Here is a 22,456-nt window from a genome sequence, read left to right as displayed (position 1 = left end):
TATAAGAGTATGTATCTCTATTAATAAGCCTGATACCAGTCGCTATCACTGCATTTAAGGCTTTACTTACATTACTTCGGTATCAGCAGCATTTTCTAGCAAATTCCATCCCTAGAAAAATATTTTAACTGCACATACCTTATTGCAGGAAAACCTGCACGCTATTCCCCCTCTGAAGTTACCTCTCTCCTCAGAATATGTGAGAACAGCAAAGGATCTTAGTTACTTCTGCTAAGATCATAGAAAACGCAGGCAGATTCTTCTTCTAAATACTGCCTGAGATAAACAGTACACTCCGGTACCATTTAAAAATAAACTTTTGATTGAAGAAATAAACTAAGTATAAAACACCACAGTCCTCTTACGACCTCCATCTTAGTTGAGAGTTGCAAGAGAATGACTGGATATGGCAGTGAGGGGAGGAGCTATATAGCAGCTCTGCTGTGGGTGATCCTCTTGCAACTTCCTGTTGGGAAGGAGAATATCCCACAAGTAATGGATGATCCGTGGACTGGATACACTTAACAAGAGAAAGTGTGTTTTTTTTCATCATATTTTATATTTTTTTATAGTAAATTATATATCATCATGAAAATAATGGTATCTTTAGAAAGTCTATTTACTGGCGAGAAAAAGGGTATATAATATGTGTGGGTACAGTAAATGAGTAAGAGGAAAATTACAGCTAAACACAAACACCGAAAAAAATGTAAAAATAGCCCTGATCCTTAAGGGTAAGAAAATTGAAAAATGGTCTGGTCACTAAGGAGTTAAAAAGGGCTATTAAACCCAAATTTTTTCTTTCATGATTCAGATTTAGAGCATGCAATTTTAAGCAACTTTCTAGCTTACTCCTATTATCAATTTTTCTTATTTTTTTTAGTATCTTTATTTGAAAACGCAGGAATATAAGCTTAGCAGCCGGCCCATTTTTGATTCAGCACCTTGGGTACCGCTTGCTGATTGGTGGCTACATTTAGATAATAAGAGTAAATTATCTATTTCACATCCCTTTAAATATATTTACATCTGTTGACTAAAATGTCATATAATTGGCAAGGGGATTTGATTTAAATCACAAATTTGAATTGTTATCAGTAAGACTGAAGTTAAATCATGGTTTTCTACATAAAGGTTTAATTTTAAGAATAAAAACTTTTCAGATTATTTTTCCTGGTATATCAGAAAATTACTGATTTAGTTATATACTATTAGAAGTACATAGATAAATCACTAAAATTAATGTAATTTATTAGGAGGTGATTTTGAACTATCTCCGGGTTAAAGAGACAGGAAAAGCCATATTTTTCATAAATTATTTGGATAGAACATACAATTAACAACTTTCCAATTTACTTCTATTATCAAATGTTGCTATATTCTCTTGTTATCCTTTGCTCAAGGAACAACATTGCACTACTGGCAGCTAGCTGAACACATCTAGTTAGCCAATCACAAGAGACAAATGTGTGCAGGCACCAATCAGCAGCTATCTCCCACTAGTGTAGGATATGTGCATATTATTTTTCAACAAATGATACCAAGAGAACGAAGCACATTTAAAAATAGAAGTGAATTTAAAAGTGTCTTAAAATTACATGTTCTATCTGAATCATGCAAGTTTAATTTTGCCTTTCTTATCCATTTAATAGGTTCATGTTTGATCAAATTTTCAGCTGTACTTTATTAGAAACTTGTTTTGCACTACTTTCCTGAGCGAGAACAAAACAAATTTGTTACCACAATATAATTCTTAAAGGAACAGTAAAGTTAAAATGAAACTTTTATGATTCAGATAGAGAACGCAATTGTAAACAACTTTCTAATTCACTTCTATTATCAAAATGTACACAATCTTTTGCAATTTATAAGGCACCAGCTCCTACTGAGCATGTAAAACTGTTCATTAGAATATATCTATACAAGTTTGTGATTGGCTGATGGCTGTCACATGATACAGAGGGAGGTGCAAGTGGAAGTAACTGAAATTTGCCTGAAATTAAAAAAAATACTACTACTAATTTGAAATTCGGACTAAGTGTAATTGCATTGTCTTTTTATTATGTTTTTGTTAATTATATATTTATAGTATTGAATGGTCCTTTAAAGTCGATCATTTTACACTATTCCATCTCAAGCAGGGTGTCAAGTTTAAAATTGCTACACTCTACCCCACTGCACAAAGCACAGTCACCAGACAAACTGCTGTTCTCCTACATATGGTGGTGGCCCAAAGTGCTATCTGAGTCTCTAGTGCACAATGCACTGGTGCCAGGGTATACCCCTGTGTAAGTGCTGTAGGAATGTTGCTCATAAACTGTAGAAAATTCTTGAAGTAGTGATTTTCCCTCTTGATCGCTATAGTCTGCCTAGGTTACATGGCTTGGTATGCAATGCTCCCAAGCTCTGCAGATTCAGCTATTATTTCAGCATAGTAAAATGTTAGCTGTTGATAGAACTTATCTAGTGAATGAAGCACATCAGATCCATATTTCCAGTAGTTTATTTCTAACCCCAGTAAAACCAATACTAATGCTACTTTAAAGGGACAGCCACATCCAAATTAATTAAACGTTCATGATTCCGATAGGGCATGTCATTTTAAACAACTTTCCAATTTACTTTTATCATCAAATTTGCTTTGTTCTTTTGGTATTCTTTGTTGAAAGCTAAACCTAGGTAGGCTCACATGCTAATTTCTAAGCCCTTGAAGGCCGCCTCTTATCTCAGTGCATTTTGACAGTTCTTCACAACTAGACAGCGGTAGTTCATGTGTGCCATATAGATAACAATGTGCTCATGCACGTGGAGTTACCTAGGAGTCAGCACTGATTGGCTAAAATGCAAGTCTGTCAAAAGAACTGAAATAAGGGGGCAGTCTGCAGAGACTAAGATACAAAGAAATCACAGAGGTAACAAGTATATTAATATAACTGTGTTGGTTATGCAAAACTGGGGAATGGTAAATAAAGGGATTATAATATTATTGTAGTATATGTTTGGAATTGCCAAGCCCGGCTCACAATAATAATCTATTTATAAAATTTCTTAGAAAATACAGCCCAGTTTTGAAAACATGCAAAAAATCTGGTATGGTCACTTATCAATCGTGTTTGCATATGGCCAAACAAAGTAACCTGCCAATGCTCCTTTAACATGAATTTAAAATATTATACGTCACAAAGATGGCAAAATCATTTTAAAACAAGTATAAAACGTATACTGTTTTGCTGTAAAACAATTATTTTTTTTTTTTTTTAAATTAACACCGATAACATACCCTGAAAGTGTCCATTTTCTCGCCATTGTGTCCATAATCTGCTATTAGAGCGGCTCCGCCATCATTCTTGATTCGATTTGCCAGCATCTGGATAATCACTGCTGCACTCGGGCACACTTCAACGTGATCTCTCTTTTCATCTTCCTTGAAAAGACAAAATTTAAAGGGGATGTTTACAGTAACTAAACAGACAAATCACCCTTAAAAGGGACATAATACCAATATGCTAAATCACTTGAAAGTGATGCAGTATAACTGTAAAAAGCTGATATGGAAATATCACCTGAACATCTGTGTAAAAAAGGAAGATATTTTACCTTAAAATATATTCAGCTCACATTAGTATGTGCTGTGTGAATAGATATGCAGAACCGTCAGATGAATGTTGAAGAAAAAAAAAAAAACAAGAACAGCCAATCAGCTTCATCAAGTGCTAAAGTCACACTTTGCTTCACTGTGATCTCATGAGATTTCACTGAAATCTTGTAAGATTTCATAGAAAACTTCCTTAAACTAAGTAGGGAAATAATAGGACTATAGGGTGCACGTGACAGATGCACACTTCCTTGCAAGTCACAGGACAAGCATCCTGATTGGCTGATTAAAGTCCATTTACAATGGGAAGTGGTTATTGAGGAAATTGTGAGGTAAAATAGCTTCCATTTTTACATAAAGATGTTCAGGGGACAATTCTAATAATCTGTTTACAGCTATGCTGTATCACTTTCAAGTGCTTCAACATTTAGGTATCATGTCCCTTTAAAAAACATTTAAAGGTTTACTTCTTTTGTCTTGTCCCAATGCACTGTATCTTATCTCTGTTGACAATTAGGATTAATTTTAAATGTGGATTAGGATTACTTTTAAAAGTGCTTGTGCACTGCTTTAAGCAATCACTGTGTAGTATATGAAGCTGGGTCGGGCAATCTGCAGTACACTTAAAGTGACAAGATACTTAGAAATTGTCTGTACTATCTAAAATAATTACAGTGCTAAATTTCTTATCAGCCAATGGGCAGTGGAGTCTCAGGACTCAGTCATGCACTTCATATTTATTTCACATTAAACATTTAATATAGCTTTAACATAGAATTAGTTTTGAGTAGAAAGTCTCTTTGTCCTGCATATAAAAAAGCAATAACATGTGCACACTTCTATGGCAAGTTACTTGCTTTTCAACAAAAGATATTAAGAAAACAAAGTAGATTTGATAAAAGAAATCAATTTAAAAGTGTTTTGACAATGCAGTTAATTACTGATGAATACTATGTATACATAAAAATATGTTAGCTCTTATTAGAAAGCAGAAAAGCTTTTGTAACGTCACATTCTGACAAATTGATTTACATGTAAATAAAAAAAATAAATATATATATATATATATATATATATATATACACACACACACACTGTATATACACACAGCAATGTACTATGTAACTGTAATTTTCTTTGTTTTGTTTAGCGAGTTTAAAATTGATTAGCAACAAAACTGTAAAAATATATTGTAAAAAGAATGAACATCAGCACTTTCAATATAAACACGGTACCTGAACAAAAGTGTTTGCAAGTAATGGAGAAGTGGTACCAATAACAAATCGCAGCTTATCAGGAATTTCTGGATCAATATCAATTAATATTTCCCTCCACCCATCTTGTGTTTTCTGTAAACATAATAAGAAAATAAACCATTAATTGCAGAATATTTGATTATATTAAAAGGATATGAAACCCAATTTTTTTCTTTCATGATTCAGGTAGAGCATGTGATTTTAAACAACTTTCTAATTTACTTCTATTATCAAATTTTTCTCAATTTTTCGTTTTGTATCTTTTGTTGAAAAGCAGGGACTTATGTTTAGGAGCACTATATGGCAACAGTTTTGCAGGAATGTTATCCATTTGCAAAAACACTAGAGGGAAGCACTATTTCCTGCTATGTAGCGCTCCCGGTGCCTACCTAGGTATCTCTTCAACACAGAATATCATGTGAACAAAGCAAATTTGATAATAAAAGTGAATTGGAAACTTTTTTGAAATGTTATGTTCTATCTGAATCACAAAAGGAAATAGGTTTCACATCCCTTTAACCAGTAACCTAATATATGTAACATAGTAAAGTAGATATTTCTATATTAAAATATATTCTCACAACTTAATGCAACTTTATGATACTTAGTTAAAGTGAAGGTTGATGAATGAAAGCCCATTTTTATAAAATACTATTAAAAACAGGGGCACTTTCATTCATCAAAGTTTACAAAGCAGCCGTTTTGATTAAAAACGTACCTCTCTTCTTTGCACAGCCAGAGCAGCTTCCCCCACTTGGATTTCCTCTCTTCACACGTCATCAATGACTAATCCAGCTTCCTCCAATCACGGCTTTCCCCCCAGGGTAGTCATTGTCTGAGGCCATGCTGTGATTGGAGGAAGCCGGATTAGTCATTGATGAAGTGTGAAGAGAGGATCTCCGGGTGGGGGAAGCTGCTCTGGCTGTGCAAAGAAGAGAGGTACGTTTTTAATCAAAACGGCTGCTTTGTAAACTTTGATGAATGAAAGTGCCCGTTTTTAATAGTATTTTTAAAAAACGGGCTTTCATTCATCAAAGTTTACCTTCACTTTAAAGGGACAGTAAACCTACAAAATAATGTTATATAATTCTGCACTATGTGCAGAATTATATAACATTAGCTTAGCACCAACTTTATCCATCAAAGTTTATTATAAAGTTCAATTTTCCAGAAAGCCGCTCCTGGCTCTACTGAGTGGGCGTTCTGGAAAATTGAACTTTGTAATAAAATAAAATATCTCTGATGTACTTTAATGGATAAAGTTGGCGCTAAGCTAATGTTATATAATTCTGCACATAGTGCAGAATTATATAACATTATTTTGTAGGTTTACTGTCCCTTTAAATATAGAAAACATTTTTGCAGAGTAATATCTATAATTGTCACCAATTTGTCTTTTAAAAAAAAAATTAAATAAAAGAAAAATAGACAGATATACACACACAGGGGTTGAAAATTTTCACTATAGTTTACTAGCCAGGGGAGAAAAGGAACTAGTCCAGAAGGAAAAAATTACTAGTTTACTCAATGTTAAAGATAGGAAAAAAGTATTACATTTATATATTTTACACACAGAGGTGGAAAAAACATAATTTATGATAAATTCCTTTCCTTCCTGGTATGGAGAGTCCACAACTTCATTCCTTGCTGTTGGGAAATACAACACCTGGCCACCAGGAGGAGGCAAAGACACCCCATCCAAAGGCTTAAATATCCCTCCCACTTCCCCTATCCCCTAGTCATTCTGCCGAGGGAACAAGGAAAAGTAGTAGAAACATTGGGGTATAAAGGTGCCAGAAGAAATAATATAAAAAAGGAGCCGCACAGCAACAACAAAAAAATTACGGGTGGGGTCGTGGACTCTCCCTACCAGGAAGGAAAGGAATTTATCTGGTAAGCATAAATTATGTTTTCCTTCCATAAGGCAGGGAGAGTCCACAACTTCATTCCTTACTGTTGGGAAAACTATACCCAAGCTCCAGAGGACACTGAAGAAATAACGGGAGGGAACAAAAAAAAGAGGCAGGCCCTATTCTGCTATTCTGAGGGCACCACAAAAACATAATTTATGCTTACCTGATAAATTCCTTTCTCCTGTAGTGTAGTCAGTCCACGGGTCATCATTACTTATGGGATATTAACTCCTCCCCAACAGGAAGTGCAAGAGGATCACCCAAGCAGAGCTGCTATATAGCTCCTCCCCTCTACGTCACACCCAGTCATTCGACCGAGAACCAAACGAGAAAGGAGAAACTATAGGGTGCAGTGGTGACTGGAGTATAATTTAAAATTTAGACCTGCCATAAAAAACAGGGCGGGCCGTGGACTGACTACACTACAGGAGAAAGGAATTTATCAGGTAAGCATAAATTATGTTTTCTCCTGTTAAGTGTAGTCAGTCCACGGGTCATCATTACTTATGGGATACCAATACCAAAGCTAAAGTACACTGATGACGGGAGGGACAGGCAGGATCTTTATACGGAAGGAACCACTGCCTGAAGAACCTTTCTCCCAAAAACAGCCTCCGAAGAAGCAAAAGTGTCAAATTTGGAAAATTTGGAAAAAGTATGAAGAGAAGACCAAGTTGCAGCCTTGCAAATCTGTTCAACAGAGGCCTCATTCTTAAAGGCCCAAGTGGAAGCCACAGCTCTAGTAGAATGAGCTGTAATTCTTTCAGGAGGCTGCTGTCCAGCAGTCTCATAGGCTAAACGTATTATGCTACGAAGCCAGAAAGAGAGAGAGGTAGCAGAAGCTTTTTGACCTCTCCTCTGTTCAGAATAAACGACAAACAGGGAAGAAGTTTGGCGAAAATCTTTAGTTGCCTGTAAATAAAATTTCAGGGCACGGACTACGTCCAGATTGTGTAGAAGTCGTTCCTTCTTTGAAGAAGGGTTAGGGCACAATGATGGAACAACAATCTCTTGATTGATATTCTTGTTAGTAACTACCTTAGGTAAGAACCCAGGTTTAGTACGCAGAACTACCTTATCTGAATGAAAAATCAGATAAGGAGAATCACAATGTAAAGCTGATAACTCAGAGACTCTACGAGCCGAGGAAATAGCCATTAAAAACAGAACTTTCCAAGATAACAACTTGATATCAATGGAATGAAGGGGTTCAAACGGAACACCCTGTAAAACGTTAAGAACTAAGTTTAAGCTCCACGGTGGAGCTACAGTTTTAAACACAGGCTTAATCCTAGCCAAAGCCTGACAAAAAGCCTGAACGTCTGGAACTTCTGACAGACGTTTGTGTAAAAGGATGGACAGAGCTGAGATCTGTCCCTTTAAAGAACTTGCAGATAAACCCTTTTCTAAACCCTCTTGTAGAAAAGACAATATCCTAGGAATCCTAACCTTACTCCATGAGTAACTCTTGGATTCACACCAGTGTAAGTATTTACGCCAAATCTTATGGTAAATCTTCCTGGTAACAGGTTTCCTAGCCTGTATTAAAGTATCGATTACTGACTCCGAAAATCCACGCTTTGATAAAATCAAGCGTTCAATTTCCATGTAGTCAGCTTCAGAGAAATTAGATTTTGATGCTTGAAAGGACCCTGAATTAGAAGGTCCTGTCTCAGAGGCAGAGACCAAGGTGGACAGGATGACATGTCCACTAGATCTGCATACCAGGTCCTGCGTGGCCACGCAGGCGCTATTAGAATCACCTATGCTTTCTCCTGTTTGATCCTGGCAATCAAACGAGGAAGCTTCGGGAAGGGTGGAAACACATAAGCCATCCCGAAGGTCCAAGGTGCTGTCAAAGCATCTACCAGGACCGCTCCCGGGTCCCTGGACCTGGACCCGTAGCAAGGAAGCTTGGCGTTCTGGCGAGACGCCATGAGATCCATATCTGGTTTGCCCCAACGTCGAAGTATTTGGGCAAAGACCTCCGGATGAAGTTCCCACTCCCCCGGATGAAAAGTCTGACGACTTAGGAAATCCGCCTCCCAGTTCTCCACTCCTGGAATGTGGATCGCTGACAGGTGGCAAGAGTGAGACTCTGCCCAGCGAATTATCTTTGATACTTCCATAATCGCTAGGGAACTCCTTGTCCCTCCTTGATGGTTGATGTAAGCTACAGTCGTGATGTTGTCCGACTGAAACCTGATGAACCTCCGAGTTGTTAACTGAGGCCAAGCCAGAAGGGCATTGAGAACTGCTCTCAATTCCAGAATGTTTATTGGAAGGAGACTCTCCTCCTGAGTCCATGATCCCTGAGCCTTCAGGGAATTCCAGACAGCGCCCCAACCTAGTAGGCTGGCGTCTGTTGTTACAATTGTCCAGTCTGGCCTGCTGAAGGGCATCCCCCTGGACAGATGTGGCCGAGAAAGCCACCATAGAAGAGAATTTCTGGTCTCTTGATCCAGATTCAGAGTAGGGGACAAATCTGAGTAATCCCCATTCCACTGACTTAGCATGCACAATTGCAGCGGTCTGAGATGCAGGCGTGCAAAGGGTACTATGTCCATTGCCGCTACCATTAAGCCAATTACCTCCATGCATTGAGCCACTGACGGGTGTTGAATGGAATGAAGGACACGGCAAGCATTTTGAAGCTTTGTTAACCTGTCTTCTGTCAGGTAAATCTTCATTTCTACAGAATCTATAAGAGTCCCCAAGAAGGGAACTCTTGTGAGTGGTAAGAGAGAACTCTTCTCTTCGTTCACCTTCCACCCATGCGACCTTAGAAATGCCAGTACTAACTCTGTATGAGACTTGGCAGTTTGAAAGCTTGACGCTTGTATCAGAATGTCGTCTAGGTATGGAGCCACCGAAATTCCTCGCGGTCTTAGTACCGCCAGAAGAGAGCCCAGAACCTTTGTGAAAATTCTTGGAGCCGTAGCCAACCCGAATGGAAGAGCTACAAACTGGTAATGCCTGTCTAGGAAGGCAAACCTTAGATACCGGTAATGTTCTTTGTGAATCGGTATGTGAAGGTAAGCATCCTTTAAATCCACTGTGGTCATGTACTGACCTCTTTGGATCATGGGTAAGATTGTCCGAATAGTTTCCATTTTGAACGATGGAACTCTTAGGAATTTGTTTAGGATCTTTAAATCCAAGATTGGTCTGAAGGTTCCCTCTTTCTTGGGAACCACGAATAGATTTGAGTAAAACCCTTGTCCGTGTTCCGACCGCGGAACCGGATGGATCACTCCCATTAGTAAAAGGTCTTGTACACAGCGTAGAAACGCCTCTTTCTTTATCTGGTTTGTTGACAACCTTGAAAGATGAAATCTCCCTTTTGGGGGAGAGGCTTTGAAGTCCAGAAGATATCCCTGAGATATGATCTCTAACGCCCAGGGATCCTGGACATCTCTTGCCCAAGCCTGGGCGAAGAGAGAAAATCTGCCCCCCACTAGATCCGTTCCCGGATCGGGGGCCCTCAATTCATGCTGTCTTAGGGGCAGCAGCAGGTTTTCTGGCCTGCTTGCCCTTGTTCCAGGTCTGGTTAGGTTTCCAGCCTTGTCTGTAGCGAGCAACAGCTCCTTCCTGTTTTGGAGCAGAGGAAGTTGATGCTGCTCCTGCCTTGAAGTTACGAAAGGCACGAAAATTAGACTGTCTAGCCCTAGGTTTGGCTCTGTCTTGAGGCAGGGCATGGCCTTTACCTCCTGTAATATCAGCGATAATTTCTTTCAAACCGGGCCCGAATAAAGTCTGCCCCTTGAAAGGTATGTTAAGTAATTTAGATTTAGAAGTAACATCAGCTGACCAGGATTTTAGCCACAGTGCTCTGCGTGCCTGAATGGCGAATCCGGAATTCTTAGCCGTAAGTTTAGTTAAATGTACTACGGCATCAGAAATAAATGAATTAGCTAGCTTAAGGGTTTTAAGCTTGTGTGAAATCTCATCTATTGGCGCTGAGTCAAGGGTCTCTTCCAGAGACTCGAACCAAAATGCGGCCGCAGCCGTGACAGGCGCAATACATGCAAGGGGTTGCAATATAAAACCTTGTTGAACAAACATTTTCTTAAGGTAACCCTCTAACTTTTTATCCATTGGATCTGAAAAAGCACAGCTATCCTCCACCGGGATAGTGGTACGCTTAGCTAAAGTAGAAACTGCTCCCTCCACCTTAGGGACCGTTTGCCATAAGTCTCGTGTAGTGGCGTCTATTGGGAACATTTTTCTGAATATAGGAGGGGGTGAGAAAGGCACACCGGGTCTATCCCACTCCTTAGTAACAATTTCAGTAAGTCTCTTAGGTATAGGAAAAACATCAGTACTCGTCGGTACCGCAAAATATTTATCCAACCTACACATTTTCTCTGGGATTGCAACCGTGTTACAATCATTCAGAGCCGCTAATACCTCCCCTAGCAGTACACGGAGGTTTTCTAGTTTAAACTTAAAATTTGAAATGTCTGAATCCAGCCTATTTGGATCAGATCCGTCACCCGCAGAATGAAGCTCTCCGTCCTCATGTTCTGCAAATTGTGACGCAGTATCTGACATGGCCCTAGTATTATCAGCGCACTCTGTTCTCACCCCAGAGTGATCTCGCTTACCCCTAAATTCTGGCAATTTAGACAAAACTTCAGTCATAACATTAGCCATGTCCTGTAGAGTGATTTGTAATGGCCGCCCTGATGTACTTGGCGTTACACTATCACGCACCTCCCGAGCGGGAGATGCAGGTACTGACACGTGAGGCAAGTTAGTCGGCATAACTTCCCCCTCGTTGTCTGGTGAATGATGTTCAACATGTACAGATTGATTTTTATTTAAAGTAGCATCAATGCAATTAGTACATAAGTTTCTATTGGGCTCCACCTTGGCTTTTACACATATAGCACAGAGATATTCCTCTGAGTCAGACATGTTTAACAAACTAGCAATTAGACTAGCAAGCTTGGAAATACTTTACAACTAAATTTACAAGTAATATGTAAAACGTACTGTGCCTTTAAGAAGCACAGAAAAAACTATGACAGTTGAATAACAATGAACCGGATTAGTTATAAAAACCACATTTTTCCCGGTAAAAGCATAAAATTAGCAAAGGATTGCACTCATTAGCAATGGATGACTAACCCTCAATATCAGAAAAAACGTATAACATTTAAAATATAAGCGTTTTTATCACAGTCAAAGCACAATCTCACAGGTCTGCTGTGAGTGATTACCTCCCTCAAAATAATTTTTGAAGACCCCTGAGCTCTGTAGAGACGTTCTGGATCATGCAGGGAGAGAAGACAGACTTGTGACTGAATTTCTGATGCGTAGCAAAAGCGCCAAAATAGGCCCCTCCCACTCACACACAACAGTGAGGGAAGCTCAGTGAAACTGATTTTAATTTAAAATAAACGACAGCCATGTGGAAAATAACGCCCAAAACAATTTTTCACCAAGTACCTCAGATAATTAAACGATTTAACATGCCAGCAAACGTTTAAAATCTAATTAAATGAAATGTCATTAAAAAGCCCGCTGCTAGTCGTTCACACTGCAAGTTAGGCTAAAATTATATGCATACAGTATTGTCCCAGTGAAGTGCCATTCCCCAGAATACTGAAGTGTAAACATACATACATATCAGCCTGATACCAGTTGCTACTACTGCATTTAAGGCTGAACTTACATTATATCGGTATTGGCAGTATTTTCTCAGTCAATTCCATTGCTTAGAAAATAATATACTGCAACATACCTCTTTGCAGGTGAACCTGCCCGCTGTCTAGGGTTGCCACCCGTCCCTTAAAATACAGAACACTTATAAGTTACACATGCTGCAGGGTGGGCAGGGAGGAATATGAATAGTGCTGTCCAGATACACAATACACGTTCCTCCCTGCACACCCTGCAGCATGTGTAACTCATAAGTGTCCAGGAAAACATGGCTAAGGTGGCAAACCTACCGCTGTCCCCTGATCTGAAGTTTACCTCACTCCTCAGAATGGCCGAGAACAGCAATTGGATCTTAGTTACGTCCGCTAAGATCATACAAAACTCAGGTAGATTCTTCTTCAAATTCTGCCTGAGAAGAAACAACACACTCCGGTGCTGTTTAAAATAACAAACTTTTGATTGAAGATATAAAAACTAAGTATAATCACCACAGTCCTCTCACACATCCTATCTATTAGTTGGGTGCAAGAGAATGACTGGGTGTGACGTAGAGGGGAGGAGCTATATAGCAGCTCTGCTTGGGTGATCCTCTTGCACTTCCTGTTGGGGAGGAGTTAATATCCCATAAGTAATGATGACCCGTGGACTGACTACACTTAACAGGAGAAAACTTGTTTGTGTTTTTTTGCAAAACTATTCTCCCGAAAGCTGATTCAGCTGAAGCAAACACATCAAACTTGTAAAATTTAGATTTAGTGTGTAAGGAGGACCAGGTAGCCACCTTACAAATCTGATCCATAGAGGCTTTGTTCTTTAAAGCCCAGGATGAAGCCACTGCTCTAGTGGAATGAGCCATTATCCTCTCAGGAGGCTGTCACCCCGCTGTCTCATAAGCTAAGCGGATGACACTCCTCAACCAGAAAGATAGGGAAGTCGTAGTAGCCTTCTGCCCCTTAGGCTTCCCTGTATAGATGACAAACAAAGAGGAAGATTGTCTGAATTCCTTAGTAGCCTGAAGATAGAACTTCAAGGCACGAACCACATCTAGATTGTGAAGCAAGCGTTCCTTCGCAGAAGAAGGATTAGGGCACAAAGAAGGAACAACAATTTCTTGATTAATGTTACGATCCGACACCACCTTATGGAGGAACCCTAGTATAGTGCGTAAAACCTCCTTATCAGCATGGAAAACAAGATAAGGGGGGTCACATTGCAAAGCAGAAATCTCAGAAACTCTGCGAGCAGAGGCATAGCCAACAAAAAAAGAACCTTCCAAGATAACAATTTAATATCAACAGTATGCATAGGCTCAAATGGAGCCTGCTGCAAACACTAAGAACAAGATTGAGAATCCAAGGTGGAGCCCCAGATCTAAACACAGGTCTGATCCTAGTAAGAGCCTTAACAAAGGACTGTACATCCGGAAGCTCAGCCAATCTCTTGTGCAGTAACACCGACAGGGCCGATATCTGTCCCTTCAGGGAACTAGCAGATAAACCCTTCTCCAGTCCATCCTGGAGAAAAGATAAAATTATGGCAACCTTAACCTTATGCCAGGAAAAGCCACGCTCTTCACACCAGTACAAGTCCTCCACACTTTATGGTAGATACGATGAGTAACTGGCTTACGAGCTTGAACCAGAGTGTTGATAACACTCTCAGAAAACTCTCTCTTGGCTAAGACTAAGCGTTCAATCTCCACGCAGTCAGCCTCAGAGAATCTAGATTTTGATGAACAAAGGGACCCTGTGTCAGCAGATCTCTGTGACAAGGTAACCTCCACTGAGGACATCCCCACTAGATCCACAAACCATGTCCTTCGCGGCCACAATGAAGCAATCAATCACTGATGCTCACTCCTGCTTGATGCGAGCCACCAGACGAGGGAGAAGCGGTAATGGAGGAAAACATATGAGTCTGAACCTCCATGGTACTGATAGGGCATCTATCAGTTCTGCCTGAGGAACCCTCGACCTCGACCCGTGCCTGGGTAGCTTGGTATTGAGGCGGGATGCCATGAGATCTATCGCCGGGTCCCCCACCTGCTGCATATCACTGCAAACACCTCGGGGTTGAGAGACCATTCCCCTGGGTGAAAGGATTGCCTGCTGAGGAAGTCCGCTTTCCAGTTGTCCACACCCGGAATGTGGATCGCTGACAGCATACAACTGTGAGTCTCCAACCACTCTAGTATCTGAGATACTTCTCTCATCGCCAAGGGACTTCTCGTTCCCCCCCTGAAGGTTGATGTAGGCAACCGAGGTTATATTGTCTGATTGGTATCTGATAAACTGGGACAAACCCAGAACAGGCCAAGCTTTCAAGGCATTGAAGATTGCCCGGAGTTCCAATATATTGATTGGAAGGGAGGACTCCTCCTGAGTCCACAGCCCTTGAGCCTTCTTGGCACCCCAAACGGCTCCCCAGCCGGAAAGGCTTGTGTCCGTAGTCACAATCTCCCAGGACGGACTCAAGAAGCACGTGCCTTGGGACAGATGATGTGGACAGAGCCACCAAGAGAACAAGTCTCTCAACAGGTTGTCCAGCACAATCTGTTGAGACAGATCTGAATGGTTGCCGTTCCATTGTCTCAGCATGCATAGTTGTAAGGGTCTGAGATGGAATCTGGCAAAGGGAATGATGTCCATACAGGACACCATGAGTCTGATCACCTCCATACACTGGGCCACTGAGGGTCTCAAGGAGGCCTGGAGGGCAAGACAAGCAGTAATTAGCTTGCAATGTCTCTGATCTGTGAGAAATATTTCCTATAGTGACGAAAGGCAAAGAATGACAGGAGGATAGGGGAAGTGGGAGGAATATTTAAGCCTTTGGCTGGGGTGTCTTTGCCTCCTCCTGGTGGCCAGGTGTTGTATTTCCCAATAGTAATAAAGTTGTGGACTCTCCCTGCCTTATGGAAGGAAATATCAATACAGTTTACTAATCAGGGGGAAACATATAGGTCTTATTAATTTTAAAAGGCCATCATAGTGAAAATCTGTCTTGGCTGACATAGGTAAATTAAAGTTAAAAACCAGCAGTAGTTTGCAGCTCATGTAATGTACTTTGCCTATGTGTTTAACCCATGGGTTGCAGGGGTTAAACACATAGATTTGCAAGGTCAACAGGTATAAAATTAAATGCTCTAAAGAATGAAAGCATATAAGTTTGTTTACTATAATAGCAATTCAATTCAGCAGTATATTAAGGCCTAGGCAAACATTGCATGTGCTCAGGGCGGCAATTTTTTTTTTTTTGGGGGGGGCACTTTCTGCAGGCTCTGTGGGGAGCAACAAATGACTATATTTGCATTGAGCAACCATAGGTTCGGGGACAGTTGATGATAGATAGGCACTGGCACTCACATCAAGTGGCACTTTATTAGTGTCCAGGCCATCCCTGAGCCCTACATGTATTGAATACTCCTACCTCTGCTCCCTCCATGCAGTTCCTACCCTGAGTGCAACAACAGAGCACTTGTTTAGAGTCTGCAGTGGACAATAAATCTCTCCACTCAGCCAGCGCTATTTACGACAGCCTCCAGTCCGCTCCCTCCCTCAAGGGCGGAACTGCAGCTGCAGTTCCTACCTGTGGCTGTGCGGAGCACTTGTCTGGAAGCTACACACTGGCTACAGGCATGGTGGGTGATGGGTAGCCTTTTTTTTGCTGCAGTGCTGCCCATGGCTGTGTATCACACAGTGCAGCTATGTCACACTATCCATCACCAGAGGAACAAACGTTGGGAACAGCTCAGCTTCAGCATGCAGTGGCGCAGGTAAAATTTCAAGAAAGGTACCTGTCTTGTTTTTGAGAATCAATAATTAAGTTGGTACAGGCTAGAACTAAATCAGATCTTGCCTGAGAAATGTGCTCTTCTAGAATTTACTCTCTATTGTGTCCCCTTGTTGTGTATGGTGATAGGACTCTATAACGTCAAGGGCCAAACCTGTCATTGTCCTGTGTGTAGTCACATGTACTGACATATTACCATGGCTGGCAGAAAATAAAAACAACTTAATTCACTCAGCTCTCATGTATGATACAAAGGACTACACTAAGTATACAGAAACTTGGCATTCTTTTATAAATGAATGAATGAATGTGTGTGGAAGCAGATGTGAAAGGTGTGTGAATGGCTTGAAGGGTTGAAGCCTTGTCTGGCGTTACTGCTCACAAGTATACTGTGTACATATGTGCTAATTCAATGCACCCGAGTGTATGCAAGTGTTTTGCAAGCACTGGTGAACATTTACTTTACAAATGCCATTAAAAAAGAAGAAGTCACGATACACCCTGACCAAAAAAACTGTATTGGCAAAAAAGGCCTTAAACCTGGGGATGGTGGTGGGGGCAGCAGAACTTTGAGCGCTTAGGGCAGCACAAAATCTAAATACATCACTGGTTTAAAGGGATATGAAACCCACAATTTTTCTTTAATTATTCAGATAGAGCATGCAATTTTACACAATTTTCTAATTTATTCCTATTATCAATTTTTCTTCATTCTTTTTGTATCTTTTGTTTAAAAGCAGGGCTTAGCAGTCTGTCCATTTCTGGAGCACTATAAAGCAGCAGTTTTGCAAGAATGTTATCCATTTGCAAGAGCACTAAATGGCAGCACAATTTCCTGCTATATACTGCTCCAGTTGCCTACCTATGTATCTCTTCAGCACAGAATATCATGGGAACAAGGCAAATTAGATAAGAGAAGTAGATTTTAAACTTTGTTTAAATCATATGTTCTGTCTGAATCACAAAAGAACATTTTGGGGTTTCATATCCCTTTAATTATAGTAAAACACCTAATTTCTCACTCATACACAGATTTTTCTTCATAGACTAGGACTTTTGGAAATTTCCAATCCTGTATATTTATATAGAACATGTTAAATGTGTTCTTCAAAAGTACTGGAGCTAAGTATCTACTGATATCCCGAAACAGTATTTACTGGGGGTTATAAAAGATTCTTAAATCAAAGCTGGTCAATGATTAAAACAAGATCTTATATACACATCGTCCACACAGTTTGTTTTCTGAATTTAACATACCTGCAATTTATGTATAGGCAAAGCATCAAAAAATTCATGTGCTATGTAAAAGGTGTAACCTAGTTAAAAAAAAAATAAAAAAATTATATATATGTAAAGTAACAATACATCACTTTCAATGGAGATGCTTGCAGCCCGCCCTATGAACAAACATAACAGTGGTTTAGTGTAAACCACTGGTTTTAAACCTGTCCTCGGCCTCCCTAACAGGCCACATTTTGAGGATATCTGAACTGGTTCACAGGTGAAATAATCAGCTGATTAGTAACCATGGTTATTTTACCTGCTCTCAATCAAGGTAATCCTGAAAATCTGGCCTGTTGCTTGAGGACAGGTCTGATAACCAGTGGTGTACATAGGGTTGTCACCTCAGCCATGTTTTCCTGGACACTTATGAGTCACATGCTGCAGGGTAAGCAGGGAGGAACATGTATTGTGCTGTTCATCAGCCCTATTCATGTGATGTCCAGAGGCTCAATAGATGTTCCTCCCTGCTTATCCTGTAACATGTGTAACTTATAAGTGTCCAGGAAAACATGGCCGAGGTGGCAACCCTAGGTGTACACTGAAGTCCCAGGTTTGTAGAATTACAGTTGCAAGTGCCAATTGTTTTAGTTATGATAAGTAAAATGACATTTAATATAGTAGTGGAAATTAGTTATTTAAAAAGTGTCTTAAATTACTTTTATTTGCAATTGCATCCTCAAATTTGCTTATACAAATTATTTACTTTAGTCGGCATTTACACAGTATAAAACCTAAACATAATCTCAGAGTTTGATACTCAGATTCAATTGAATAAAAACATACATAAATAACCTTACAATATCAGGAAGCCAATGGTACTTTTTGACATAGCTGCAAATACTACCTTTCTGCTCCTAACATTGCAAATTACTCTTAAAGGGATACTAAACCCATTTTTTTCTTTCTTTCATGCTTCAGATATAGAGCATACAATTTTAAGCAGAAAAGTAAGGTTAGGAGCCGGCCCATTATTGGTTCAGCACCAAGGTAGCACTTGCTGACTGGTGGCTACATATAGCCACCAATCAGCAAGTGCTATTCAAGTGCTGAACCAAAAATGGGCCGGCTCTTAAACTTACATTCTGGCTTTTTCAAATAAAGATAGCAAGAGTATAAAGAAAAATTGGATTATAGGAGTAAATTAGAATGTTGCTTAAAATTGTATGCTCTATTTGAATCATGAAACAAAAAAATTGGATTTAGTATCCCTTTAAAAACAAACTTATTATCTTTGTTAAAAGGGACAGTACAGTCAGAAATAATGATTTGGACAGAGCATCCAATTTTAAACAACTTTCAATTCTCTCCTAATTTTTAATTTGCTCCGTTCTTTTTGTATCTTTTGTCGAAAAGCATACCCACGTAGGCTTAATAGCAGCAATGCACTACTGGTAGCTAGCTTCTGATTGGAGGCTGCTCAGATATAATGCTTATCATTGGCTTTTACAATGTTTTCAACTAGCAACCAGTAGAGCATTGCTGCTTATTCAACAAAGAATACAAAAAAATGACGCAAATTAGATAATAGGAGTAAATTACAGTATTAACACGTACATAATAAAAAGACAATGCAATAGCAATAGATTTTTTTTCACCCATTATCTGGCCCCATGTCATGTGAAGAACATCAGCCAATCACAGACTAATATATGTATAGCCTGTGAGCTTGTGCACATGCTCAGTAAGATCTTACAAGTGGAGCGCTAATTAAAGCTGCTGCTCAAGCGTTAACTGAGCTCATCGGGCTGTGCTCATATAATGAGTTTCCAAACTTACAATATCGCGTGCGTGTTCACTTATTCCCCCCCCCCCCATAGACGTCAATGGCACAAAAAAAGTGAAACAAAACCTAACACCCTACTCGCGCGCAAACCTGATTGCATATTCTCATGTGCGCTAACCAGACATGAAAATATGAATATTTCACATTCCAATGTTCTTCACGTAGCAGAATATGTTAAATTTATTCCTAAATAAATATTTTTACATATATATGTTGTGTTGTTTTTTTTGGTACATTATATACACACACACACATATATATATATATACATACATACAAACACGTATTTAGACATGTATATGTATGTATCTCTATGTTAAAACCCTTTGTGTGTCTTTTTTTTTCTAACACATAAGAACTCATATGTTTGAGCCCTTATAACTTCTTTGAGCAATATTTTTTTAGAATCATTTTTATTAGATAATGTTATTATGAGCGTAACTGTACTTTGTAACGTATTTTTGATGTGTTTTGTGCAACCTTTTTGTTTCCTGAAACAGTTAACCAGAGCTCTGAGTACGACGTAATAATTCTAGCGTAAATCACCTTTGGGCTCAAGCGATCGAGTTTACTTTCAACTTGTAATACCAGCAGTAAACCCGACAAGCGCAAACGCCCGCGATAAACCTCTTTTTGCTTGCGCACAAACCTTTGCACTCTACTCGTAATCTGGCCCAATGTGTTTAATCCCTTTGCAGGGGTAAAAGTCAGCTCCAAAGCAGCAGTAAATTGCAGTGTTTTACTTTTGGAAAAATTAGACTGCTTAATAAAACAGACAAGAAAGTTTACTTTAAGCCCAATGAGTAAACAAAAAAATAATTAATTAATAATTTCCTGTTAATATGAAATTGAACTTAATTCATTTTTACTTAAAGGGACATAAAACCCCTTTTTTTCTTCTTTCATGATTCAGATAGATCATACGATTTTAAACAACTTTCGAGTTTACTTCTATTATCTCATTTGTTTTGTTCACTTGATTTCCTTTGTTGAAAGGGTAGACTCACGAGCTGTTGAGTGATGACTGCACATATATACCTCAAGTTATTGGTTCACCAGTGCATTTAGCTAGCTCCCAGTAGTGCACTGCTGCTTCTCAAACAAAGGATAACAAGATAATTAAGCAAATTAGATAATAGAAGTAAATTGGAAAGTTCATTAAAATTGTATGCTCTGTCTGAATCATGAAAGAAAACTTTTGAGTTTCATGTCCCTTTAACCTCTTATCTATATTTTAATATATTAAGTTGCTGCTATGCTATGTTTAGTTTATCAGTCAAATTGATCCATACTATTTTGCTAAGACAAGAGACATACAGTATGTGTGTGGCCACCAATCAACAGCTAGTTCCCAGTAATGCTTTGCTGCTGAGGATACTTGCATATGATTTTAAACAAAGGATACCAAAAGAACAAAGTACATGTTATAATAGAAGTGAATTTAAACATGTTTGAATCATGTCCTTTAAAAAAAAGTAAAATAGGCTATTTAAACTCAATATTTAGTTCCCCTTCTAATATGTTTGATGAGGGTACATAGCAATGTTGTATTTTTACTATACAGATATTTATTTTGCCTGCTGAAAGGGACATAAACCCAATTGTTTTTATGATTCAGATAGAGCTTGTGATTTTAAACAACTTTCCAATTTACTTCTATCATCTAATTTGTTTTGTTCCCTTGCTATCCTTTGTTGAAATGGATACCTAGGTAAGCTCAGGAGCTACTGATTGGTGGCTGCACATATATGACTTATGTAAAGAAATGATGAACCTATCACTCTAATACTGGTGGGGGGGCTCTGCAAAAATAGGTAAGAACAACACTTGATAATACAACACAATCGTGATGTATCAACCCTAATATATGAAATATAAGCAATAAAATGCTATAAGGGGTAAAAAGACACAAGTAGTCACAATATACAAATACAAGTCTCTGTAGGAAGATGCACAAAGTCTCTGGCTGCTCTCTGGAAGATTCATCTGGAGTATGTAGATTCCTGGAAAAGATACAGAGGCGCCTTTAAGTACAGTATCAACAGGGAATGTGGGATCAACGCGATGTATAATAAAATGCACACTCACATTTAAGGGAGCACACTATAGTGCAATTGTAGCGGACCGAGACTTCTGAGCCGCTCGGCTGACTCTAAACTCCGGTATCCCCAGCAAATGATGGACGAGGGTTCAGGTTCAGAGTCTCCTCACCGCCTTGATAGGAAGCCCTGTACCCGGCAGCTGCTCCTACTAACTTGCAGCGGTTATGCCAATTTAAGTAATAGGATGATGTGGATATCTCGAACTTCCAAGAACCAGAGTGGTAGCGGTTGTTTTAAAAACAAATTTAATGTTTAAAACAATTAAAAACAGTGACGCGTTTCCTCAGACTGTATAGTACAAACAAACCGCTACCTATTTGAAGTTCTTTCCTCCAATCCCTAAACAAACTATGTTAGGGGAACGCCTCCTCCTGTGACATCACACAGGTGAGTAGCGTGAAAAGAATATTACCGGATAAGCACATACCAATGCCCTCCTCTACTATGGCTTTGTATAAACAAAGCGAGGGGTGGTTTACATAAGACTACATGAAAAAATATATACAAAGTATCACACTGGCATAAACGTATTGTTACGAATAACCGCAACAAATTTAGTATTCCAAAAAAAGAACAGCCATTTGGCTAATTAAGTCTAATGTTTTGCTATTTACTGTGAATATTATTATGTGGGGTGATGGCAAAACCCTGGAAGTCCGTATCTTGTAATTATGGTTTAAATAAAGTGAAATATAATTAAAGATAAAAGTGACTTGTTGAATATAAATGTGATTTAAATAACTAAAGTGTGAATAAAATGCAATGAGTAGTTATTACGTATACTTACTCATAAATGGTTTCTAGTGCACTCTCTTTGTGCTAGAATGTAAAACTAGGCATAACCACAGTCCACATTGCACCATTTTGTTGTGGGAGATAAATATCAAAACAAATATATATGAGGATTAACATATTATATATCAATTTGATAAAAATAAGTGATCAGAGTCTAAAAAAATCACTATTAAAAATTGGATCATAAGAGTCATTATAGGTGAGGAGAGGAGACTCTGAACCTGAAACCCTCGTCCATCATTTGCTTGGGATACCGGAGTTTAGAGTCA

The 22,456-nt window shown here is 39.1% G+C and overlaps 1 protein-coding gene across 1 annotated transcript in view; it reads right to left on the bottom strand.

Moving 5' to 3' along the window:
• NDUFAF7 (NADH:ubiquinone oxidoreductase complex assembly factor 7) overlaps window positions 1-22,456 on the bottom strand; it is an 89,996-nt gene that overhangs the window by 26,663 nt on the left and 40,877 nt on the right. The window contains exons 6-8 of the mRNA XM_053711019.1: window positions 17,481-17,539; window positions 4,831-4,944; window positions 3,281-3,424 (exon numbers count right to left, since the gene is read on the bottom strand). Of these exons, the coding sequence (XP_053566994.1) occupies window positions 3,281-3,424; window positions 4,831-4,944; window positions 17,481-17,539 (317 nt within the window). The remainder of the gene's footprint in view (window positions 1-3,280; window positions 3,425-4,830; window positions 4,945-17,480; window positions 17,540-22,456) is intronic.

This window comes from Bombina bombina, chromosome 4 (assembly GCF_027579735.1).
Source record: "Bombina bombina isolate aBomBom1 chromosome 4, aBomBom1.pri, whole genome shotgun sequence".
In the NCBI taxonomy this organism is placed as follows: domain Eukaryota; kingdom Metazoa; phylum Chordata; class Amphibia; order Anura; family Bombinatoridae; genus Bombina; species Bombina bombina.
This window is presented reverse-complemented; position numbering and strand designations above follow the sequence as displayed.